Source organism: Boleophthalmus pectinirostris, unplaced genomic scaffold (genome assembly GCF_026225935.1).
Source record: "Boleophthalmus pectinirostris isolate CB_2022bp ecotype Guang Dong unplaced genomic scaffold, ASM2622593v1 HiC_scaffold_20, whole genome shotgun sequence".
Taxonomy (NCBI): Eukaryota; Metazoa; Chordata; class Actinopteri; order Gobiiformes; family Gobiidae; genus Boleophthalmus; species Boleophthalmus pectinirostris.
Window position 1 is genome coordinate 7,645,142 of NW_026571153.1, and position 26,943 is coordinate 7,672,084.

General features: G+C 37.5%; 2 protein-coding genes and 1 long non-coding RNA gene across 4 annotated transcripts; 1 reads left to right on the forward strand and 2 right to left on the reverse strand.

Annotated features, from left to right (window-relative positions):
• Positions 1-2,289: 2,289 nt before the first annotated feature.
• Positions 2,290-3,866, reverse strand: LOC129409671 (uncharacterized). The gene is made up of 3 exons (XR_008632516.1): positions 3,826-3,866; positions 2,857-3,041; positions 2,290-2,355 (listed from the first exon to the last, which is right to left on the reverse strand). It is a non-coding gene; the product is annotated as an uncharacterized LOC129409671 (long non-coding RNA).
• A 1,126-nt stretch (positions 3,867-4,992) lies between these two features.
• On the forward strand, positions 4,993-10,926 carry grpel1 (GrpE-like 1, mitochondrial). The gene is made up of 4 exons (XM_020929602.2): positions 4,993-5,132; positions 6,161-6,296; positions 7,039-7,120; positions 7,943-10,926. The coding sequence occupies exons 1-4, from the start codon at positions 5,065-5,067 to the stop codon at positions 8,281-8,283; spliced, it is 627 nt and encodes a 208-aa protein (XP_020785261.1). The 5' UTR covers positions 4,993-5,064; the 3' UTR covers positions 8,284-10,926.
• A 62-nt stretch (positions 10,927-10,988) lies between these two features.
• Positions 10,989-26,645, reverse strand: LOC110164615 (zinc finger protein 287-like). Of its 2 annotated transcripts, XM_055156097.1 has the most exons (4): positions 23,137-23,271; positions 19,508-20,006; positions 18,790-18,910; positions 10,989-15,896 (listed from the first exon to the last, which is right to left on the reverse strand). In XM_055156097.1, the coding sequence occupies exons 2-4, from the start codon at positions 19,830-19,832 to the stop codon at positions 15,134-15,136; spliced, it is 1,209 nt and encodes a 402-aa protein (XP_055012072.1). In that variant the 5' UTR covers positions 19,833-20,006; positions 23,137-23,271; the 3' UTR covers positions 10,989-15,133. The 2 variants fall into 2 exon arrangements, with proteins under 2 accessions (XP_055012072.1, XP_055012071.1); XM_055156096.1 differs by lacking the exons at positions 19,508-20,006; positions 23,137-23,271 and adding an exon at positions 26,096-26,645.
• Positions 26,646-26,943: the final 298 nt, after the last annotated feature.

A 26,943-nucleotide genomic window follows, 5' to 3' on the forward strand; every position in this document is an offset into this window, starting at 1 on the left:
CTCCTTTACTTTGCGTGACCGGGTTAAAACAATAAAAAAAAAAAAAAAAAAGAAAAGCCCAATAATGGAATCCAACAATTTTTCCAGCAGCCAGAATTTAATTACAGTTTTCATTTACCACTGATTTGCGCTCTGCTTGTATTTGATTAAGCTCTAAACACAATTCCGTGGGTGCATATTCAATTTTGTTTGTTTTTCCTAATCCATATTTACTGGAGTTGTCGTAAAGAGTTTTCCTCAGACTCAACTCTCAGTGCGATCATTTCCAAAAGTCAGCTGCTGTTTGACCCGCGAGGATCCTTCAGGCACAAGAGGATAATAATCAGAGACACTCACTACAGTAGACCTATAGCATGTCTAGTATCATGACTACTTGGCCAGTGTTGAGAAGTATTAAATATATGTACTATGAAAGAAAAACTATGGAAAATCAGATACTAATTGTGGTCGATCCCTCTGCCACCAATCCACAATGTTAGTATTATTTCATTTCATTTACATTAAAGGTTGTATGGAGGATTTTTTTGTTTTGTTTCAAATTGTCAATGAAAGTCTAAAATACCATTACAGAGATGCAGCAGCCTTGTAATTATGATGACCAAAAAAAAAAAAAAAGAAAAGAAAATCTATCAACTGTGGATGTAGTGAGGCCAGATAAACATCAGCCAATAAAAAACAAGGCTACCTCATTTCCTATTGGCTGTTGGGTTGTCAATCAAACTCAATTAAACTGCTGTTTACTCAACCAACACAGCGGTTCTTGGCATCTTTTTCGAACTGTAGCTTCCTCTCAGTTTGCACAAAGTTTGTTGTAATAGCAGACAAGAATTCACGACCAGTTCACTGTAAAAGAAAGTCTGTTTTTGACGTCGCTGAAAAAAGAAGAGAAGGGGAAGACGAACAAAGCGCGACATTTGAAAAAGGAAAAGTAGTCGCTGCATTTCTCTTTCATTGGAAAATCTTCTGTACAACCTTTAATATTTTACTTGATTTGAGCCTTTGTTAAATTCTCTTAAATTCTCTTTTTTAACTTTATTAAATTGAAACTTATTTTTATACCTTGTCTTTGCCTTTCTGATTGGTCCACTACACTAATCAAGAGGAAAATTTTTATCAAAACTGGTTACTGGCAAGTGTTGATACAAAAAAAGTCACACAAGTACAACTATTTAGTGTTGAAAATTACATTCTATTGTCTAATCAAAGAGTATTTATTATCATCATGGTATTGGACTCTGTCTTGATTATTGAGTCAGTTCCTTAGTATCGAAATTACGTCATAAAACCGGCAGACATTTGGAAACATGCGGATGCAAATGGCCCGGTTTTCTTCATCTAGATGTCATTGTAGTCTTTCTTTTTTCCTTTTATAAATTGACTATTAATTTGTGGATTATAATTTACCTAACTTCATTTAAAAAAAAGATGTCATTGTAGTTTTCCGTTATGTTCGGCAGATCAACAGTTACAACCAGCTGCCTGTGAGTGAAATGGAAGATGCCATTCTTGTAAAGTCACGTCTCCCATGGAAAGCTTTGACAGGCTGTGCAGTACAAAAAAAGGTTGGCCATTTAAAACAAACACTTAAATCTATCAGGAAATGATTTAAAAGTAGTGAAATTATCTGTCCATGAGGCAAGATCATTTTATTTAACAAGTTATCTTAAAATAAGCAACCTCTAGACTAGAATTAATCAGTCTCAGAACTAGTAAGTGGGTAATAAATCTGAAAACAAGATGAATAATCTGATATAAGTTTTAAAATCTTTGACAGATCAGAGAAATTTGCAGTGTGAAGACGCTGCTGCTGAATCTACGGTTTTATCACATGCTCAGTGTCAGTAACAACAACGGAAGTCATCATCCGCATGTTTCCAATGTTTCCAAACGTCTTCTAGAAGGCATGAATAAGGCCTATTGTTACAACATTAATATGTATATACACCAAAGTATTTAGAATGCAAATTGTGTGTAACAATATTTAGTTAGAGTCTGCTCATCTTTCATTTGGTGCTATTCAGAATATAACTACTTTCCTAAAAATTAAAGCAATGCATTGCAGATGGCTTGATCACACCATTTAGGCTTCACAATGGAGACATTAGCCAAAAAATAAACAAAACACAGCTCTCACTGTGCTGTGCGTACGCATTAGGAGACTCTTTTTTCCCCTCTATAATTAGTGAAAACAGTAGCGTACTCTGATTGGAGCTTTTTCAATAGCCTAATGCATTTTATAACTTAGTTTTTTGTTTTTCAAGACAATACAGCCAGAGATGTATTTACCTCGTTGTGTTTCGGCAACTAGCTGCAAGAATCTTCTGTCACTGGTGGAAGTGGCATGTCCCGGATCATCTGTGGAAAAGACAATACAAGTTTATGGATTACTAATGCATTTTAACCCTGTGAGGTCTGAACCATGAAATGAAGTCTATATGGCCCATAAACAGACTGTAGAAAACAAACCCACACAACTAATTTGTGTATATATGTCTTTGTTTTTATCATATTTGATGCAGGATTTCATGAAATCATGGTGTAATCAGATAGAACATGACATGTAGGCTTGGACTGGCCCGGATTAGATTTGAACTGGAGACAGACAAAATTCTCCAGAAGGCTTGAGACTGGGTTCAGACTGGTCAAGACTATTTTGTCTTTTTTTTTTCAATAGCCGAAAGTATTTTACATTCCCTTTTAAGACAATATGGTACACAGAGCCCCTCTAATATTTACATATGTATATATTTACTCTACATACTACTCAAATAATATGTCATGTTAGATTACATTTATGTTAAAACACAATATATTTCTGTGGGTTTAATACTAATATAAAGAAATATAAGTAAATACCTTATCTCAAGTGGATTTAAAACTCAGGTTTCCTTCTTGCTTGTTGTGTGGACAAACTTTGGAGATGTCTGAGGCCTCATGAGCACCCAGACCCTCCACTGGAGTAGGTGATGCATTTGCCTTGTTGACATGTGTAAAAGCCCGGATGGCAAAGTGAGCAGTCTGACGAGGTACAGCTTGGGACTCTTCACCAGCAACAAAAAGGAAGTGTATTTACAAAAAAGAGGGTTAAAGTGTAAAAACACCCTGGCAGCAACAGCCTGTACACAACACCTCAACATTGGAGCACACGAAGCTTGGCTCCTTTTATAGAGCGCCTCCCTTAAGTGTTTCTCCCATTCTCCAGAGCAGGGATGTACAGGTGAGTTTAGTAACATTTTAAAAGTTAATCTTAGCAAAACAGTGATCACAACAATTCACTTAAATCCAAAACCAAACTAGAGCTCCCTTTATTAATTAATCAGTGTTAATTGTAGAAATCAGTCTAGATTGAAAAGCTAAAAATATTTGAACACCCCTCCTCCATGACAAGCTGCACAGGGACTGATTTGGCCAGAACACCTAAGATGGCTGACACAAAAGATTATTTTATAAACATTGTAAAACTTTGTGTTTCTGTCATTTTTACCTGTTTACTTACTTAGACCTATGTAATGGACAAGCTACATTACATACATTACATAGGCCTAAGCTCCCGGACCTCACTTTGAGAAACACTGGAGTATGTGATGTTTTTACCTCGTTGACATGTTTCAGCTGAACTGTAGCCAGAACTTTCACTGCTCTTGGAAGTGATGTGTCATATATCAGCTGTAAATGTTTTTATATCACTAATCATTCATGTCAAGCAGCTCTACACTCTCCCTTGTGCTTTTAAAAAGTTCTAGTGTTGGAGTGCCCTCTGCTGGCCGTTTGTATAAACACATCCAGCACGTTTCTAAATAAATTGCTGAATGATGCTTTTCTGACCTGAACCTGCAGCATAAACAAACTTCACTGCTGCCAGGACCTGAAAGATGAACACAAAATAATTATGTTCTAATATCGATGTGAATGAAAAGGAGCAGAAAGAAGTACAGGCTTGTAATATCTGCCCCCTTTTCACACAAAGTAAAACATTTCTAAAATGTCAACAGTTCCAACTACATTTAAAAGCAACTTGTTTACAGTTCATACTTTTCATACTACTTTTTTTAACATGATGTTTGGCATATCTTTGAAACACTTGAATAGATTTTGAAGCTTTGATTGAAACACATGTGTCCATTTTTGGTGTTTTGAACCTTTTTTTTTTTTAAAGTTTTTAATTCCTTTCCAATTATAATAACTTTCTCTCTTTGTCATTTTATTTATTTATTTATTTATTTATTTTTTGGTATATGAAAAAAAAAAAAAAAATCGCTTTTTTTCAGTTCCTTTCAAATTATAATGACTTTCTTTCTTTGTACATTTTATTGTTTTTATTTTTTGTATATTAAAAAAATATCATTTTTTTTTTTTTTTAGATTTCAGTTCCTTTCAAATTATAATGACTATTTTTTTGTAAATTAAAATTTTTAGTTTTTGTAAATTGAAAAAAAAAAAAAAATAAATAAATAAAAGTCGCTATTTGTTGTTCTTTATATAAATATATTTAACTTTATTATTTCTAAGGTCTAATTTTTTATATGTATATTTGTTCAAAGTTGTCACTAACTTAATTTCTCTGACAACATTTTGACAACCTTTGCCTGAAACACATTTGCCCATTGTTCTGAACCTGTCGTTTTTTGTTTTTGTTTTGTTTTTTTTAAGATTTCAGTTCTTTTCAAATTATAATGACTCTTTATACATTTTCTTTTTTATTTTTTGTAAATTAAAAAATAAAAATCGCGTGTCGTTGCTGTTTATACAAATATACTTTTACTTTATTATTTCTAAGGTTTTATTTTTTCATGTGTTTGTCCAAGGCTGTAACAAACTCACTTTCGCCGACAATATTTGGACGTCCTTGGTCACGTGTTTACATTTCACCTCTCACTTTTGCTCAACCAACTTTGTTTAACGTCACATCGTACGCGTGCTCTGATTGGCTGGCTGATTGGGAGGCGTTCGTGTCTCTGGACGGTGATTGGCTGAATCGCGCCGTTTCCGCTATTCCGGTAGTGTGCTCCGTCAGCGTGCACTCCAAGGAGCCTTTTTTATTTTTTACCTCTTATAACAGAAAAGATGGCGAGCTGGTGCGTCCGTGCAGTCAGACAGAGCTACTCCCTCGTAGCCTCACCCGCGTTTGTACGGTAAGAGAAGATTTAAAGCTTATTCTGATTGTTTAAGACCGAAAAGAGCTGTTATGTCATGTTTGAAACGGATCGGGTTAGCATCATTAGCAGCTACAGTCCAGCACGATCTGGCTCATGGACACTTCTAACTTCACCGATTTTATATTTTCAATTAAAATGAAGTTTATATACATTTATAATCTCTGTAGAGTTGATTTCTTGTTAATAAAATCCAGTTAAAATAGAATGTAAGCACGTGTCATTGCCACAAACAGGAAAACTGATGTAGCCAATTATATTTGTATAGATTTAGACTTAATTTCTCATCCAAAATACTAAATCTAACTTTACCAAATCTTTACCAAATCTACTGTGAAGGTCCTGTCCAGTTTCTTTCTTTCTCTTGTCTGCCCTGGAATATGGTGTCCTTTATTCCCAATTCCTGCTCAAGTTGGATGATGTAAGAGATTGACACATGAAGGGCCTCTACAGAAAACTCCAATTTGTGGAAGAAAATATGTGTGATTACCTAATATTTGTGTTCAGGTGGAAGATTAAAGTATATTTTATTGTCTCTGGGGAATTTGTCCTCTTCTTTTGACAGTCCACAGTGAAACATTAACAGTTATTCATTAGGAAAGAGCGAATGACACGACAGTTGTGAACAAACACTGAAATCCAATAGAAGCTTATTTGACCAACAGATAATAGATAATTACTAGTGAACTACTTTGTAATGAATTTACAGCAGTTACTTAGAATGTAGAATATTGCTGTCAGTCAATGAATAAATGTACACTTACCTCAGCATGAAATGGGCTGAGATTGTAAAACCCAGAGAAAAGGGCTTTAAAATGAGTTGAATTTCACATAAACAAGTAAAAGCTCATATGTTTTGTAAAATCATTTTAACTCAATTTGATTGTACATAACTTATATGTAAATTAAGTTATTTTTGCTTATTCTTATGACTATAATAAGAGTGGAAATGAACATATATAAAATGATCATTGATGAATTGATAATTGTGATAATTTTGTAAACAGAGCGTCACCGCGGTTGTTATGCACAGCGACTCAGCAGAAGAGCGGAGAAGAGGAGGCAGCACCAGAGCAGAGCACAGCTGACAAAGCTCTGCTTGAGGAGAAGACCAAACTGGAGGAACAACTTAAAGACATGACAGTACGTTTCAAAACTAAAACTGTTGATAAATGATATATGTAAAAGGTTAAAGGAAAAGAATTAAACTTTGTGCAGGTGTGACGTCACCTGCATGACTGCATGGAAATGAAAAGTTAAAACAAAACTTTTGAACATTCTTTATATGGATAAGATAGATGTCATAATGTGGAAGAGTAAAACCAAAGGTGCAACATTTCCACTGAAACCAGCAATAGTTTGGTTTAGACATGTGTGGAGGACAGAGAATATGTGGGCAGAATGATGTGGAGTTTTGATTTGCCAGTGAGGATGTCACTTTATAACATTTTAATGTTACAATTATTGTGAGAAGTTTTGGTGGTTATTTACAATTATTGAGACCACAACCCAACAACCATAAAATACTTATTTCTTTGATTCACATTGTTTCAGAGATTGCTCTTGTATGTTATGGGTCTATGGTAGTTTAATGGGTTTGGTACATTTCAGTGTAGTTGGTGCCTTCTCTCAGACTGATATGAGTAAGTAACTTTGAGAACCCTGTCAGAACTGACGAAGACACTGAGCGAGCGGCTGAACATTTTCACACTTAAAATACTTTTATCCAGTTGACAGAATGCAGTTTTATTTTGCAATGGACCCTTGGGTTTTACACAGACCTATGCTCCTCAAGAATATCCTCCTTGCCGTCCATCTCCACTCCACAGCAGAACAAGTTATTATGAATTGTGTAAAGTTGTAACCCAAAGTTTTTTCTTGACAGGAGAAATACAAGCGGGCATTAGCAGACACAGAGAACCTCAGGACGAGGAGTCAGAAGATGATAGAAGATGCTAAATTATATGGTGAGATCAGCTGCTTTTAAGTTTTTTTCTTCACAAATTTAGAAAATGCAGTTACAGTTTTGTGCCACTTGATGTCAGTAATGGCATGGGAAAATTATCTCCTTTTGATAGATTCACCAAGTGTCTTCACTGTTTGCTATTTATTTATTTATTTTAAAATGAAGTGGCTACATACACCTTTGTATAATTATAATACATAAATACAGTAAGTCTGCAACAAAAAATTATTTGGTTTAGTGGCTACTTTTTATTGTCTACCTGTTAAATTATATCTGTTATATCCTATTAAAATATGCCAAAGGGAGGCTTCTTAGTTTCAGTAACAAAGTATTTATTATGGTTAGTGTCTTTTATTTTCTCTGCAGCACTTTTGGGAATTGTGTGTTTTATAAATGTAGTTAATACGATTAACTGAGATTCAGGAGCAGGACCACGCCTCAGCCGCCCTCTCCTCTCACCGGCGAACCACAACTCACCTCGACCATGCCTCTAATTTCCCAGAAGCCTATATGTAGCAGCCTTTCCCATCATCCCAGTTTGTCTCGGCGAACTCGACCCCACCCTCCCATCCCCTATTTTGTCTTTCAGTCATAAGACCCCTACAAGGGGGGTCCCGTTCCGGCTGGGCCAATTGTAGATTGAGACGGAGCCCCCACCCATAGTCTCAACCCAGCCATCTTTGCCTCGCTTTGTACATTATCAATAAACTACTTCGCACTATGTTGTCGTTGGCGTGGTCCTAGCTAGTGAAAATGTGTTAAATCTAAATAAACTGGTTTTGGGTAATATTCCTGACTCATACGAATCCTTTTTCCTCCACAGGTATTCAGGGCTTCTGCAAGGACCTACTGGAGGTGGCGGACATTTTGGAAAAAGCCACCGAGAGCGTGCCGAAGGAGGAGGTGACCGCCCAGAACCCTCACCTGAAGAACCTGTACGACGGCCTGGTGATGACCGAAGTCCAGATCCAGAAGGTCTTCACCAAACACGGCCTGGTCAAGCTCAACCCAGACGGACTCAAGTTCGACCCGTACGAGCACGAGGCCCTGTTCCACGCGCCGGTCGACGGCAAGGAGCCGGGCACCGTCGCCGTGGTTACCAAAGTGGGCTACAAGCTGCACGGACGCACCCTTCGGCCGGCGCTAGTGGGCGTGGCCAAGTAGTGTCAATAGGTGTGTGAATGGAGCTCAGCGTGGGCGAGCTCTTCTGGGTCCGACTGTTAAAGGTGGACTGTGTAACTAACTTGTGGTGAGGAAAAGCACCACTCGCTTGTCTCCGTGGAGATGTTATTGCTTTGGAATGTTCCAGAGTTTGGCATTATACAGATCTGTCTTGAATTCAATAGACTCTAAAGACCTTTTTTTCACATCGACCCGCCTGGTAAGGTTGCAGAACTTCCTGTTAATGGTTTTCTTTGCCAAAATGTCTCTAGAAATGTTTCACCTACTCTTCACCAGCTTCATAAATCTGCCTCCTCACCAAATCTTCAACCACCAAGGTCAACAAAAAACAAGAATTTATCCACAACTATCAAGGTAAGAAAGACGAAAACTTAAAGGCGAACAACGACGACGCATTAGTGAACTACTCCTGAGCAAAACTAACATTATGGTCATGAATAAAACTTGTTCACTCAGACAGATTCTAGAATTAAAATTAAAAAAGTATTTCATGATTAAGGCTGGGTTATCATTAAGAAGTTACGATACGATACATACTTCGACACATGGGCACGATACATGTCTCGATACAGCGCAATTTCGATTTGATACGATATATTTCAAAACAATTCGATACGGTTCAATAAAAAAATAAAGGCTAAATCATGTCTGTGACACTAAAAGTCTTTGTTAAACCATTTTTTTGTTCAAAGTTCATATGAAACACAAACATTTTAATCATCAAAACAGTGAAAATGTCAAACGTGTCGCATAAACGAGTTTCCTTCCAGTGAACAAGGAACAAAACTGCAGAGCTGGAACAAAATAATTTAGTAAAATGTACCAAAAAATACTTTTGGCGATATATCAAAACAGCAGCCCACGATATTGATACTGTATCATCATATTTAACGTTATGATATTTCGATATTTTTGAAGACTTGTGCAGTTTGAATGTTGGAGATGTTCACAGATTCAAACTGCACAAATCTATCTATGTATTGCTAATATCGGCATCATGAAATCAATTTTTAATTTTAATTCTAGAATCAGTCTGAGTGAACAAGTTTTATTCATGACCATAATGTTAGTTTTGTTCAGTAGTTCACTAATGCTTCATTGTTGTTCGCCTTTACGTTTTCGTCTTTCTTACCTTGATAGTTGTGGATAAATTCTTCATGTTTATCCTTTGTCGACCTTGTTGGATGAAGATTTGGTGATAAGGCAGATTTATGAAGCTGGTGGAAAATATGGAAGACATTTACACACACATTTTGCCACAGAAAACCATTAACCAAAAGTTCCTGTTGGTCTATTGCAAGTGTTTTTTTAAAAAATACCTTAACCTGCTAGCGAGGTCGCCTCTCCACAGATCTGACTGATTATATAGCCTGGTGGAGTCACCTACTTCTCTTTATGGAAACAGATAAATGTAATGCCAAACTGCAGAACATTCCAGTCAAAAACATACATAGTGCACCGTTATGTTCATTCATTTTTCCAGTAAGACGTTAAGAAAGAAATGTATATTAAATGTTTAAAGTTTGATGGTGGTTCATCAGCTTTGGGGCCATTAATAAAAATAAATTGTGCATTTATATGTAACTTTGCTCTTAAGTTTCAGATACATACTTTGAATTAAACTGTATTAGTGCTGGGGCTGCACAGTGTTTCAAAATTTAACCAAAAATGCAATTCTAGTTGGTGAAAATATTAAATCACAATTATTTAGATAACAGAAATCTTTGCAATCCTCGCAAAGAACAAAATATCTTGATTTTTTTTAATACAGAAATCTTGTACGTGTTCTGAAACATGTTTTGAAATGCACGGGTTTGTTGTCTTCTCTCAAATTGAAATACTCCTGAAGTTGTTTACAGTGTTCACTCTGAACAGAATCCTGCTTTTTGTTGTTTCCAAAGTTTTGCAGAACTCATTTCTTTTGTCAGTTGTAGGCCTGGCTGCTGTTCAGTCATTTTGGAACCAGTGTCTAAAAACAATTCATAGTTTACATTCATTTTTTTTTTTTTGGTGTCATGAAAGACTTTGGAGCAAAACTGCAAAATTAAAGTACTTAATTTAATTCATCTTTCTACGTTTAGCTCATAGTGTCTCAGGACCTAACAGACACAAGAACGTGGTTACGAAAGAAACAAAATCATTAATTCAAATTCTATTAAATATCAATAAAAATAATTATTTAAAATTGTCATATTATTTATAATTTTTTCTGTAAGTTCTCGTTTGTCTGGCCACACTCTCTAGTAACCCCATATCTGATTAACTTTTAACTTGACTCTTAAAATATGTTTTATTCTGATGTTGTATTGGAAAAAAATGAATGGACACTTTACTTTGACATTTGTATTTCCTCCGTGGAAGATCGAGACTAAAGTGGACTGGAAATAACAACCTGTAACCCCAAGGTGCCTAAAGAGAAGTGGAACTGGACTCTGGACACTATTCAACCTGTTTTAGCAAAATACATTTAATTTTATTGATTAAAAAGTGAATAATATCTGATTTCTGTTAATTATCATTCCACCCACATTATCTAGCCCTATATTCTCGTTTTAAAAGTGTAAAAAGCGTACCATGTGAAGGTTACTAAGTGCTTAAGAAATAAAATAAAACATTTAATAAGTATTTCTCTGTCAAAATCTGAGTCTAAATTGAGTTTCTTAATTATAAACAATGGGCAGAGTCTGTTTTTAGTTATTTCAAGGTCACAGTTTATTGCAGGTGAACAGAACATTTCAAATATTGCAAAACGAGTAACTTTGTAAAACGTAATAAAGTCATAAAATGCATTTGTGTTTGTACTGAACGTGTGTAGAGGGAAATGGGAATTTTCAGAGCAACAGCATCTACAACGCTGTAAAAAAATAGATTAATCAAACATCCATGAATCACTATTAACATTCAAGTGGGTAAATGAGGAGGAAAGAAAAAACAGAAACGGCGCAAATAAGTATTTGGAAACAGAATCAGTGGTTCCAAGTTCAACTCCCGGGTCGTTCTGCGTGGAGTTTGCGAGTTTTGGGTAATCCTGACCAAGACCAACTCAAGATGCAGAGCTGGGTCAAAAGAAAAGGGCAAATTTGTTTCTGTTCAACTCAAAACATCCACAATATTAATAGCTAGTAAATAGTAAATAGTCCAGTTTATTATGAGATTTTTCACCAGTTAGTCTTTGGAAATCCAGTCAAATGTGTTCTTTCCTACAAACTGAGTAGATGAATGGTCTTTAAGTGTCCCATTGGTGTTTTTTTTAGGTTATAAAATGTGATACCATACTCCTAGATGGGTTCAAGACTCTATTTATTTATTATATTGCATTTGGCCAAGACATATCCAAATTGTAAATGCAAAAATGTCAAATCTGTTCATTTCTAGTTTTGACAAGACCATACGAGTCACTGTATTGCAAGAAGAACAACAAAAAACAGCATTTTAATCATTTATCTGTCGTCTGAAACCCCACAATATGGAAACGTGCATGGGTCTTTCAAGGGAATTTATACTCTGAAAACTGATGTGTAAATTCAGCTGCATGTATCAAGTAACTATGCAGTATCTGGTTGTTTATAGTATAGACCAGACGTGTCAAACTCAGGCCCAGGGGCAAAATTTGGCTCGCGATATAATTATATTTGGCCCGCCAGATCATTAAATATGTATTAGAGCTGCCCGTCAGCTACAGATAGACTATAGAGACATGATTTATTTAAAATTTTGGGTAACAGCTTTAGATTAGGGACCACATATTAATAGCTAGTAAATAGTAAAATGCATAATAAGTGCTTAATTACATCTTTGTTAGTATTTATAAAGTACTTTTAATAGAATTTTGTCTAAGGCCATATTCTGCGAGTACTAACCCATGAACTATTTTCTTCCCTTTAAAGTATTGGAGATTACAATCGATGTTTTTGTGCAAACACTGAAATCTTAATAAGCATTAATAACTGTTTAATTAATTAAATGTTAATTCAGTGTTCTGAATTCAATGTTTAAGCAAAACTATTAAAAACATTTATTTTAATAAGAAAAGGTTTAACATTACATATCTCGAAAGAAGAGAATTGAAATTTTACAATAAATATTTAGTTTGGCCCACGACTTAGTCCTTGTTTTTAATTTTGTCCCTCTGTGAATTTGAGTTTGACACCCCTGATTTAGACCATAAACATCTTCAGGAACGTTGAGAATTCCTGTGTTTTGTTTTGTCCTTACGGAGCGGCCCGGCTGCGTCTGTGTGCACGGGTGAGTATTATTTTTGAGAGGACCCCAGGAAGACAATCCGCCGTCATAAGAGCAGCTAATGGGGATCCTGATAAAACCATAAACAACAACAATAAACAATAAACATTAGTGTATTTAAAGTGTGGACAAATAAGTGCGAATAAAATAAGATGATATAATGAATATTTAAAGGGGCAAATCGAACAAGAAGTAGCAATGTTGGACAAACTTGGCTCCTAAAACTTTCATTATAGTACCTTGGTTCTTTGAGCAGACAGAGAAGATGTGGAAAGGATCAGTAGTTAAAAGTTTCTAAAAGCGCACGGTGTAACTTTACTGGTGAAAAATTCGCCACCTGCTTGTCTTCATAGAGATATTATAGCTCCACAGCCAGGGGTCTCCAAAGTTTTTCCTCTACTGAGCCACATTTACGAAACAAAAATGCCAGAGAGATGCTCATTTTAGCGCTCTAGCGTTTACTGTTTTGTATTGTCACTGTCCTTGACTTTTTTTTAAAAATGGACCATGAGTCCGGAATAAAGATGATGATGATGATGATATCGTATCGTTTAATGTACTGATACAGTATTGATATCGTGGGCTGCTGTATCGGTATATCGTAAGAGTATTTTTTGGTATATTTTACTAAATTATTTTTTTACAGCGCTACAGATTTGTTGATTGTTTAGAGGAAAGAACCTTGTTTATATGAAGTGGTTTAACAAAGATATTTAATCATTTAACCATTTTTATTGAACCGTATTGATTTGAAATGTATCGTATCAAATCGAAAGCTCATTGTATCGAGATATGTATCGTATCGTGGCCTATGTATTGAGGTATGTATCGTATCATCAACTTCTTAATGATACCCTAACCCTATGCACAATAGGAACAGGTGTGTAATTAACCAACGGTATAATTCTGAAGTCCCTTGGCGAGCTACTTGGACGGGGGTGGAGAGCAGCAGGTTGGAGACTCCTGCTCCACACTGAGGCGTTAAATAGATTCTCCATGGAGACAAACAGGTGCCGCCACCAGGTCAAGTTACAGGTCACGGCTGTGGAGAGGTCAATCAGCGTACAGTAGAAGTGCATGTTGTTCCAGGTGTTTTGGAGCCATGAAAACACCTGTAGTTAGGGAACTGGAAGACGGGGAAGGGTGTGACAGTAATTATTTCAGAGAGATTTGTTTAACAGTACTAGCTCAATCTAAGTCAGCTCTTTATGATCAGACTGTGTTAAAACAAACCTTAGATTAAGGTTATATCTTATCCTATTCTGCACAACAAAGGCAGAACACCGTAACATTAAGTTTGGTCAAAAATTTGTTAATGTCATTTTGGGGGTATTTGACTCTTATTTTTCAGTTCCTGTTCTCTGCCTTTGTATGATGAGCCAAAAATAAGAGTCGAGCAAAGACAAAAGGCAGAAACAGTGTATGTTTTGTTTGATTTAGTTAATAAATACATTTTATTTTAAAATCCAACCTCTCGCCTCCTTCTTTTTGTTGCATCCTTGGCACAGAGTCTTAACACATTAAACAAATAAACCTTTGTATTCAATTATACTTACTTGATCTTTAATGTGAAAGTATTTTGTATATTTATTCATACTGTACATCAGGGGTCTCCAACCTTTTTCCTCCTGTGAGCTACACTTTGTAAAATGAAAATGCCAGAGAGCTACTAATTTTAGCAGTTGCCAGAAATTTTGTAAATTTGGTAAGCCTGTGGTTGCAGCGGTATGAGGTACAGTTAGATTTCTATAAAACATAACCCATTATCCAGTTATCAGTGTACAAAATTGTAAATTTACAAAGGAAATAGGCATTTAATCAATCAAATTTTAAGTTATTCAATGCAATATGTATAATTCTGAAATCCTTTGGCGAGCTACTTGGAAGGGGGTGGAGAGCTACAGGTTGGAGACCCCTACAGTACACACTATACTGCAACGTGACTTGTCTGTCAAACTGTTTAACTGTGTAAATGTCGTCGCGCTAAACAAAAAATCCAAAGCTCTTCAATGTCATTTCAAACAAACACCATGATGACTTGACCTTGGTGAGGTGTTTTTCTTATAATGAATGGAAGTCTGGGCAAAATCAAGCAAATAATGATCATGTCAATAATGTTACTTCCTTTTTTCTTTGCAGGACTCCTTATTTTTGGCACATTAGTACAGAAACTGACAAATAAGAGTCAAAGGTCCATTTTGAGCTCAAGATTTTCGCATACAAATATTTCTTCATTATAGCAACTAGTTATCAAATTTTGGGAGCCTTACCTATTATACTTTTGTCTGGACAAAACAGAAATTTTGACGTAATTTTTCTCAGTTTCACACTCTGAAGAGTTAAAGTCCTTTTGCCTTTGTAGGACAGAATTGAAGCGCAGTGTCTTGTACTGTGACGTGTGCATTGTGTTTGTATGTTTCCCTGCTGGTGCCTCTTGGTCAGGTCATGGGAATCAGTCCTCAAACATTTGGTTAAATAAAAGGTTAAAGAAAATATGTTAATAAAATAACATAAAGCTTCACAGCCTCAGGGAATGTTGAACAGCAGGCTCTTTACAATCACACGAACACACCCCGAACCCTTTGATTTCCTATTTGTTTTCTTTGTGACATCGCATATGACTTTTCAGATGGGCATTCAAAGCAAACCGTGCGTTACAGACAGAACAGCTGAAGGGCTTTTCCCCCGTGTGCGTCCTCATGTGGACCTCGAGGTGACTCTTCCGGGCAAAGGTCTTGTCGCAGCTCGAACATCCAAACGGTTTCTCCCCCGAGTGGCTCCCCATGTGTCTTTTCAGGTTGGAGCTCGAGGTGAACCACGAGTTACAGATGGAGCAGCTGTAAGGTTTTTCCCCTGAGTGACTCCTCATGTGGCTTTTCAGGTTTGAGCTAGAGGTATACCGCGTGTTACACATCGGACAGCTGTAAGGTTTTTCTCCGGTGTGCGTTCTCTTGTGATAGATGAGCCCGGAGATGTTGGTAAAATCTTTGTTGCAGATTGAGCAGCTGTAAGATCGCTCACCGGTGGGAAGTCTTTCAGCTGCTCCCGGGATGTCTCCGTTGTAAATAGCAGCGCTGGTCTCTGCTACAGGCCCGTACAGACTGAAGTTTTGTGCGGTGGCGGTTCTGGCCATAAACTGGACTTGGTTGTTTCCGTCAATCTCTGTGTCCATCTGTACAGTCGAACAGCTGAGCGGGGCGGTCCAGTCCACCTCATTGTCGGACAAATGCTCCATGTCTCCCTCCGCCTCTGAGTGGAGATGTGCCTCGGAGCTGATGTCCTCTCCCAGTGTTTCCTCATCCTCTTCCACCTCTTCTGTCTTCACACGCACAGTGATGTAGTCTGGGATAGTCCTGAAACAAACAAACAAACGTTACTGCTACAGTGGAATATTGAGATAAACTATAACTGTGACTCTTTTTTCACACGAAGTACCAACAAAAGCCCTATTCGCACGGGATAAGTACAACCTGGGAACATGTGATAATTTGCAAATTACCGCCCCACCTCTGTGTTACTTGCGCATTCGCACGGGATAAGTAAAGTCCGTAAATTACTCTATTTTACTGACAGTGACAGAAACTGAAAGAGAAAAGAAAGAGAAAGGTGCGCAATTACAACAATTACAGATTTGCACGGAACTAGTGTTATCATTGGACGTCTGTGTGAACTATGGTAGGTAATTTGCTGCAGAATTTTTACTTTAGAAATTATAGACATGGTGCATTCGCACAGGATTAAGATCTCAGGCATCCTCCGCAAATATTACAAATCACCAAAGGTCCACAGGTTATACTAATCCTGTGCAAATAGGGCTAAAGAAAAGATTTATAAAGCCCTATTCGCCTGGGATTAGTATTATCACGGCCCTGAAATCATACCTTCAGGTCTACATCTACTGATGTGCTTAACAAACTAGACGGGACACACAGTGTCTAAAAACTCCTTTTTGGTAACCATGGACATTGAAGCACTATATACTAACAGAGATCACAGCGAGGCCTTGGAAGCCGTACATCACTTTTTACAACTGAGGCCAGATAGTCCGTTTCCTCCTACAGACCTTATAGTAAAACTCACAGAGTGGACTCTTAAAAAACATGTATTTCTGTTCCTGGATCGACTCTACAGACAGACCACGGGCACAGCCATGAAAGCTGCATATGCCTCCAACTATGCAGGCTTATACATTGTGGGAGGAGAGGACCGTCTATGACCATTCAAATCCCTTCAAAGACAATATCCAGTGATACGAGCGCTACATTGATGACCTCTTTTTCCTTCAACTTATAAGTTTCCATGAGTACCTTAATAACACAAATCAACATCAAACATCAGACTGTCAGACTACAATAAACTTCTTGGACCTTTAAATTACGGTTGATGACACGGGAAAACTACAAACATCCATCTACAGAAAACTGAGTGATTGCAACATCATCCTTAGAGCTGAAAGCTTCCACCCACAGTCATTGATATCAAATATACCGTTTGGTCAATTCCAGCGCCTTAAAAGGATATGCAATACAGAAAAAGTCTTCAAAACTCACTCAAAAGAATATGCACAGGAGATTCCATACAAGAGGATACAAGAAAAAAAGACTTGGACTGTTGTCAAAAGTTAACAAAATTCACAGAAAGGATCTTTTACAAAAAAACAAAAAGACAGCCACAGAGTCCTTCTATATTTTTCTCTACACAATATGGTGATCTTTCCTATAAAATCAAAAATATAATATGAAAGAATTGGAGTATACTCCAAAGTGGTCCCGGTCTCGCTCCAGCCTTCTAAAACACTCCTATCTGCACATATTGTAGGGCTCCTACCCTTAGAGACCACCTAGTGACAAGTCACTTACCTGCTCAGAAACATTCCACTATCACAGAAACAAGGCACTTACAGATGAGGCATTTGCAACCACAGTAACAATGTGGTAAAAACAAATTAATTCAGAGACACAACAAACTTTATGCAGAGGCTTCGCAACATGCAACACCACTTTTGTTGTATACAGGTTGGAGTGTGAATGCGGTTGTGTTTAGGTTGGCAGGACGAAACGCAAATTTAAAGAATGCCTGGCAAGAGCATAAATATGCCATTCGCACACAAAATAGTGATTATCCTATGGAAAAACACTACAAACGGGTTGGTCACAGTGACCCAAATACTTTAAAGGCCATGGTGACTGAGCATGTACCAGAGAACCTCAGGGGAGGAGATAGACTAAAACACCTTTTACACCATGAGACTTACTGTATTGGATCCACAAATTAAGAGCTACAACCTCCCCAGGATTAAATGAGGAAATGGACCTCTCACCTTATCTGTAACACTCGGATTGCAGTTTTTCATATTTACAGCTCTTGCCAATGTCTGTGCCATAGTACTTTACAATATAATATTATTGTATAACAGTATAATATTCACTAGTGTATAACTTTGTAATTGTGTACTGCTAGATTTTCTGTATGAGCGTGCACCACTCTGTCCACAGAGCAGAGGTTACGGGTGCCTGTGCCCACATTGGTGCACGCCCATATTATTGTGATGCATCATTTTGTCCCCTTTTTAAATATGTATGTCAAAAAATGTATATATACATATATGTCATGTCATCATGTGATTTGAACATTTAAATATCTCCAACACACACCTGGGAATTTAACATTCACTGATGAAGATGCAAGTTGAAACGCATTTGAGATTAAATAAAATCATAGCAAAGTCTAATAAGAGTGTCTCGGATCTCCTTTTTTCATCCAGTAAGTCATTTGTCCACTTGGGATCTCCGAAGAGCACCTGATCACTTCAGCGGTGATCCAGCGAGCGCTTTAATTACCATCTGCTTCTTCACATGAAACACAAACATTTTAATCATCAAAACAGTAAATATGTCAAATGTGTCGCATAAAAGAGTTTCCTTCTTCTAAACAAGCAACAAAACTGAAGCGCTGTAACAAAATATTATTAATTATACCAAAAAATACTCTTGGCGATATATCGATACAGCAGGCCAAAATATCGATGCTGTATCATCGCATTAAACGATACGATATATTGATATTCTGATATTTTTGCACATCCCTAGTTACAATAAGAAAATGATGTTGGAAATGGCCACAAGAAATTAACTATTGATCTGTAATAATTAAATAAATGAATAGATACTAACCAATCTAATCTCAGTAAAAAATACATTAAATACAAATACTGAGTTGGATGTGTTTAAAGTTTTTGAGACTCACACTTGCAGCTGCTCCTCCTCCTGCTTGATGCTCCAATCCTCCGGTTCCTCCTTAATCTTAGGAGTCTCTGGGGGTTCCTGTTTCAGACCTGGACCAGGACTCAGAGGGGGGGTCTGGCCGCCTGCAGGAGACAACGAGGACGATACAGTTTTCAAATAATTTTCTTCTACTTTAAATGTGCTTCATACAACTTTTAAGGTTGAGGGAAACTGTCACCTTGTAGTTTTCCAAAGAGATTATGTTATTTCTTGCCTTTAATGTTCCAAAAAACTTAACTAAATTGCATCTGGTAGGCATCAGCGTTATCTGTGTTAGATTTTATTATTATTATGTATATTATGGATTTGTTGATTTTGGTTTATGATGAAGTATGTCATCTATGCTTTATCCCCGACTCAAAATACAGCAGAACAATGTCAGAATCTTATTAGACATATTTTTAAATCAGATTTTTTTGTTGTCAAAGTCTAATCCTCACATCTACACAGCTCACAAAATCCCGTAGGTCTCAACGTCTTAGAACAAAAGAGCTGTATTGGAATAAAAATAAAAATCCTATTGGAATCCAGCTCAGCATTGCGACATCTCAGAGAACCAATGCCAGTGTTCACATTTAAGAATTTGGTTGTTTGCCTGGAAGAACCTGCCGTAATTTCCGGACTGAATATAAGCCGCATCAACTGTATTTTGTAAAAACTTGTACATATGTAGGCCGCACCTGAATATAAGCCGCAGGTGTCCACGTCTTCAAAAACGTTTTCAAGTTTGAGCCGTCTGCTTTTTTTGCCTCTGAAAGCTTTTGTCGTCTTTTTGCATCGAGTCAGTTCGTCGCGCTGCCGTCGCCAACGTCTCACCATCGACTCATTGATGCCGAGCGCACGTGCAGCAGCTCTGTTTCCTTCTTTCACAGCCAGATCAATCGCCTTTAACTTAAAAGCTGCATCATGTGCATTTCTTCGTGTGTTCTCCATGAGGAGGGTGTGTGCATGAAGCGCAAAATAACTGTTCAAAACACAATCAAACGAGCATCTTCCTCGACGCATCACCACCGTCTCTCCTCGCGCTCTACTGCGTAGAAAGAGATGCTGTCCTGTCTGGAATCATGTCATTGTCTTGGAGGATTTCAGCAGATTTCAGGCTCTCTCGGGGGTGGGGTTAGTTGTCTCGATCCGGCTACTGAAGTTTGGGACATTTCTTCTCGTCATTTACGCACTCACCTGCATTTAACACATACGGGTCATTAAGACGTATCCCACTCATTAACGTTCATTTAGCATCATCATTTATTTTATTACACTGTTTCAGTGCTGAAAACAGCTCTACCTAAAGCTGCAACTTTAACCGCACATACAGCGGTGCTTTCTGCATCAGGCTGCACAAATAATCCATCCATATATTCGCCGCATCGTTGTTTAAGATGGAGGGTTCAAAGTGTGAGAAAAAAGTAGAGGCTTATAGTCCGGAAATTACGGTAATTTGATTTTTTATTACACATAAACTAAAGAGGAAACAGTTAAAGATGCATCAGATTTGTTGGTGGGAATGAGGAGAAATCAATGTGGACCATTCTCATATTTTGGAAATATCAAATATCACAGTATTTTAGGAAATGGTTTGTGATGTACTGGGGCAGGTGCTGCTGGGATATTCTGTTCCTCTGTCACCTGAACTGGCCTATCTATACAACTTCTCAGAAGACACTATTCACCAAAACGATATATCTGTTCAAAGTGATGTCATTAGCTGCCAAATAATCAATAACCAGGAGCTGGAGCACAACTACTGTGCCCTCAAAGCATCAGTGGACATCTACAATAAAAGACAACTATCTAATGAAAAAAAAAAAACCTCAGACTGAGATTGTAAGAGCATCAAATTAAGAAAAAAATTTACATTATATATGCAACAGTAGACTATCCTAGAGTCACCCAGGCTTCTGTTCCTGTTTTGGAATGATAAAACAGTAAAAACAAACCAATAAAAGCAAAGTGACATAAAAGAAAAAAAAAAAGAAGAATTGGTAGTTTCAGATGGAGGCGGTGGTCCATATAAAATAACTTTATGGAAGTGTCACTGTTTTTGAAAGAAATATCCACAATTATGATCCATGAATGCTGAACTTAATTTGTCTGAGAAATGCTACAAGTGTTCTGTAATATTCTTATGTCTCTAAGTCCTTTCAACTGATTTGGGGTTGAATAACGGCACCAGTAGAACGTGACTCCAAAAGGTAAACTCACAAATGTTAAGCCTGGTATTTCCAATTATTCACTAAATCCTAGAACTCACTACCGTATATTACTACATCATTTTGCATTTTAACCATTTTAATTTTAGCTACTCCCCATCTGTATTAATTAATATTGGCCTAAAGCTCAGGTCTTTTAATGTGTGCATCAAGTTACTGGAGATTTTCTTCCGACAACAGTACAATAACTCACCCACTGCACCCACTGCACCAGACTATAGGGAGACAGATGAGATAATACTCCCTACAACTGTACAATAACTCCCCCACTGCACCAGACTATAGAGGGACAGAGGAGCTCATTCTCCAGCAGGCTCCTACAGCTCCACACAAACACTGAGAGATACAGGACTATTCATACCATACTCCATACAAATGTACAATCAATCACGCTTATGTAACATGTAATACTCCCTATAACCGTATAATAACTTACCCTTACGTAACAGATAATATTCCCAACAACGGCACAACTCACTCTTACGTAACATTTAATGCTCCCTACAACTGTACGACAACTCACCCTTACGAAACAGATAATACTCCCTACAACTGTACAACTCATCCTTATGAAAGAGATAATACTCTCTATAACTGTATAATAACTCACCCGTATGTAACAGATAATACTCCCTACAATGGTACAACAATTCAAACTTACGTAACAGATAATATTCCCAAAAATGGTACAACTCACTCTTACAAAACAGATAATACTCCCCACAACGGTACAACAATTCAAACTTACGAAACAGATAATACTTCCTATAACTGTATAATAACTCACTCTTACGTAACAGATAATACTCCCTACAATGGTACAACAACTCATCCTTATGTAAAAAATAATATTCCCAACAACTATACAACTCACCCTTACGCAACAGATAATACTCCCTACAACGGGACAACAACTCACCCTTACGTAACGGATAATACTCCCTATAACTGTATAATAACTCACTCTTACGTAACAGATAATACTCCCTACAACGGGACAACAACTCACCCTTACGTAACAGATAATACTCCCTATAACTGTACGAAAACTCATCCTTACGAAACAGATAATACTCCCTACAATGTTACAAGAACTCTTCCTTACGTAAAAGATAATATTCCCAAAAACGGTACAACTCACCCTTATGTAACAGATAATACTCCCTATAACTGTACAATAACTCACCCTTACGTAACAGATAATACTCCCTTCAACTGCACAATAACTCATCCTTATGTAACGGATCACCCTATGTCCTGGCAATCCTCATATCATGGTTGCGCTGTCTTTCTATGACCTCTTGTATATAGCTGAGATTTTATATTTTATTACTTGTTTTTCTATTTTATTTTGACTTGTACATTTACATTTATACATATTAAGTCTTACTTGACACTTGTCTCTTGTTATTTTTTTGCTACTTATTTTATCATTTATATTTTTTGTCTTTGTTATTATATTATATCATGATATGTGAGCTACTGTGTCCCTTGTGGATCAATAAAGTTTGTCCAAGTCTATCTCTAAAATGCTACGATGCCATCTGAAACCCAGGAATTGTGAAAAAATAATCACATTTGTTAGTTGTTTGTTAGTTTTTGTTTCATGTGAATAGCCTTTAGTAATTACAGAGATATTAGCCATCAAGTATGTCAACAAATCTGAAATCTTGACAGCTAAAGAGCCAATTCCACTAAATCCTTTCTGACCTGAATTCCAGCTCAATTTTGAACATTAAAAACACACAAAAATGTAATTATAACAGCGTTCATTCAAGGGATTTTGACCCTGGGTTGGTAAATGTAGGCTGCTTGGAGCTTAGTGACCCAGCAGCTTAGCTTATCGTTGTTCCATAGCTCTTTTGTTTACTTAACTTTTATATATTTTTACATGTTTTTACTCATGTGGGTTATATCTAAGAAAGGTTGGGTCGTGTGTCCAGAAACGTAACTTTAGTTTTTGACGTTTGATCACGAGCTTTTGTGAGTCAAATCAAGTTGTTGCCTTTACAATCATGGCGTCCTGCTGCTAACTGAGCGTTTACTACATAATACATTCAGCAATAACACGCGTCGCTAGGCCGGGATACGAGACTCACCAGCTCTGCACACCATGGTCATGTTCTCGGGCTTGGATCATCCAGAAGCGGGTCCGGAGCTGCGGTGGTTTCGCTCGGGTTCTGTGTCCGGGGCTGTCACAGTTCCGTCTCGTCCTCTGGTTTCCTATCGCGCTGCTTACAAACAGCGCAAATCTCCCGTGATACGTTATCTATAAAGCGGGTTAAGAAACGCTAGAGGGGAGGTGGACTCTGCTGTCGTGGCAAATGCGGCGGCCATCTTGTGACTGTACGAGCAGCAAAACTAAGGTGATCAAAAAAAAACAACAAACTGGGACATTGTTATGCACTCGGCACTAATGGTTTAGTCCTGGTCTAATACCTGGTTTAGTCCTGGTCTAGTACCTGGTCTATTCCCCGTCTAGTATCTGGTTTAGTCCTAGTTTAGTACCTGGTCTAGTCCTGGTTTAGTCCAGGTTTAGTCCTAATTTAGTCCTGGTCTAGTACCTGTTTTAGTCCTAGTTTAGTGACTAAACTAGACCAGGTACTAGACCGGTTAGTTAGTCTAGTCCCAATCTAGTATCTGGTTTAGTCAAGGTCTAGTATCTGGTTTAGTCTTGGTCTAGTACCTTATAGTACCTGATTTAGTCACGGTCTAGTACCCGTTTTAGTCCTGGTATATCACATGGTCTAGTCTCGGTCTAATACCTGATAGTACCTGTTTTAGTCCTGGTCTATTACATGGTTTAGTCCCGATCTAATCCCGTTGGTCTAGTTCTGCTTTAGTATCTGGTTTGGTCCTGGTCTAGTATTAGTTTTAATCCCGGTATATTACATGGTTTAGTCCCAGTCCAGTACCTGGTCTAGTCCCGGTCTATTACATGGTTTAGTTTGGAATTGGACACTTTATTGATCCACAAGGGAAATGTTTTTAACACAGTAGTTTACACATCACAATATAATATTGTAACAAAGACTTAAAAAAACATAAATGGTAATAATAAATTCTAAATAAATAGCAAAAAAGAGCAAGAGACGGGTGTCAAATAAAGCATAATTATATTAAATGTATATGTACGAGTCAAAATAAAAAATAAGTAATAAAATATAAAATCTCAGCTATTTACAAGAGGTCATAGGACGACAGCAAAACAGTGATATGAACTTATAATTTGAATTTAAAAATAATAATGCATGAGTTTTATATAGTGCTTTTTTGGACATTCAACGCTTTACAGAGCATTATTCATTCACTCCAGACCCATTGGTGGTAAGCTCCTACTATAGCCACAGCTGCCGGGGGGGCAGACTGATGGAAGCGAGGCTACCAATCTGTGCCATTAACCCCTCCGACCACCACCAACATTCACGCACACACCACTTTCATACTAAATAAGTTATGTTTGTATGTCTTCACACCGGCACAACCACACAACTATTCTGTTTACTTCACACCTCTTACTTATTTTTTCATGAGCAAAAATATAAATGAAGTAGTTTTAGTAGCAGGTCTCATTTTTGCCTATTGAATTTGGGTGGACAGACTGAAAACCATAGATCAGACCATATATCAGAACATCTGATTTATAATTTAAAGTTAATATACGGTAGGACAAAACATAGTGCACCAAATCCGGTATTTCAAAAAATATTCCACAAAAATTTGGAGAAAAAAAAAGATAATATCTGAAAGAACAATGCAAGAAATACAAGTGTTCAAATCATTTCATATTTTCAACACAGGGTTCCCACTCTTTTTCACTGACAAAATTTCAAAAATTTTCCATGACTTTTTCATGACCTAAAGAGAATTTTCCATGACTTTACGGCTCCTACAGACTTTTAGGGCTAAATATGAAATGTTAACCCTTTCCACTCAGCTTATGGTTTGGTATTATAGTTTTTTAACATTCAAAACCAAGTCGTTGTTTTGTGAGTCTCAAGTAAGTCTCAAGTCTTTGACCTCAAGTCCAAGTCAAGTGCAAAGTCAAATACAGGCAAGTCCAAGTCCAGTCTCGAGTCACTGGCCCATAAGTTCAAGTCAAGTCCAAGTTGTCTGCTTTGAGCTTCAAGTCATTTCAAGTCTTTAAACCAGCTTAGATTTTTGCAATTTATATGAATTTTTAACTAAATTGTACTTAAAACGTCATGGTATATTTATATATGAGAATTTATATAAGAGTCATAGAGATGTTAATTTTTACTTTTTAAAGGTCTTGACAAGATGTTAGTGTGAATCATTACGGTGAGAACAGATGGAATTCAGTTTTAAAAGTGCTAAGTAACACATTTTGTCTGCAATGAAATGGAAGCATCATGTTCTACGCAGTTCCCAGTTCCGTATATTTCTGTAAGATATTTGAGGAAACCATCAGTTACATCAGTTTTTTAGGAGAAGCATCAAGTCTTTTCAAGTCACAGGTCTCAAGTCCAAGTCAAGTCCCAAGTCATAGTCCATTTTATCAAGTCAAGTCTCAAGTCCTAAAAATAGTAACTTAAGTCTGACTCGAGTCACTGTCAAAACACTGTCAGTGCATTTATTGTCGTCTCTTATAAACAAAAAGCGCATACCTTCGGAAATAATCAAAACAGCCTCATGAGAACTTAACAGAACGCTGTAGTTGCGTGAAAGAGATACTAAAATCCCATGACTTTTTCAAAACTTTCATTGAATTTACAAAATCCCATGAATTTTCCTCGGCTGGAAAATGACATTTTCAATTTCCATGACTTTTCCAGGATTTCCATGACTGTGGGAACTCTGTCAACCTAAAGCTTTTGTCACTTACTACTAGACTTAATCATAAACTCTTGCTCAAGCAGTACTGTTACCGTAAAATACCAGATAATAGCAGGGGTGTTTATTTGTTCACTTAACAGACCGGGCGTTTATTTGAGACCAGGCGGCAATTTGGGGCAGGGGGGAAAATATGGTTTCTCGACTATAATTTACAGTTTTACGGCACGCCTCGGAGGATGGTCTGGCGAACACTTTGCCTACCTTGATTTGATTCAATCACCCTGGATGAAAACGTCACAAACTTCACCAGCTTCTCTGTGAATCCTCTCGCGTCCTTCTGGGTAATATTTGTACGTTTTCTGGAAGTGAAGTTGTTGCGGCGGAGGAAACGATTGAGCCAACCCGCACTGGCGACAAACTCCTCATCCCTGCTGTCGCTCACGGTCGCGTACATTTGTTTGGCCATGTCCCTGATCATCCTGCGGGACACTCTCTCGTGGCGTGCCCGTTTGCGGATCACCCACTCCCGCATGTTCAGCTCCAGCTCCTCACTCGCCTTCTTCCTCCCTCCTCCGGGCAGTCTGGCCCTTTCGCTGTCCTCCTCAGACCGACGCAGAAGCTCAGTTTTATTTTTGCGCCAGTCTCTCACTCTCTTGGGGTCGACAGAAAAACGTCTGGCTGCTGCTTCCCCCGAGTTTTCCTCTGCGTATTTCACCACAGAAAGTTTAAATTTCAAGTCGTATTTTTTATTTTTTCGCTGCACCGGAGCCATGACTGAAAGAAAGCACGAGAGGCTACGTAAAAAACAAAACAAAATAGGCGAAGAAGAAAAACGTGCAGCGTCAGTGGTCACGTCTTCTTGATTTTTTATTTTTTTAATGCGTTAGACTCGGCGTTTATTTGGAACCGGCAGTTATTTATCAGCAGTGTTGGGGAGTAACGGATTGCATGTACCGGCATTACATAATCAGAGTACAAATTATGAGTAACTGTATTCGGTCACAGTTACTTTTTCAGTGAGTGGTAATTGGATTACAGTTACTTTGTTAAAATAAATGGATTACATGGCGGTATTTTAATGTTTTCACATTTTGGGCTAAACCAGGACT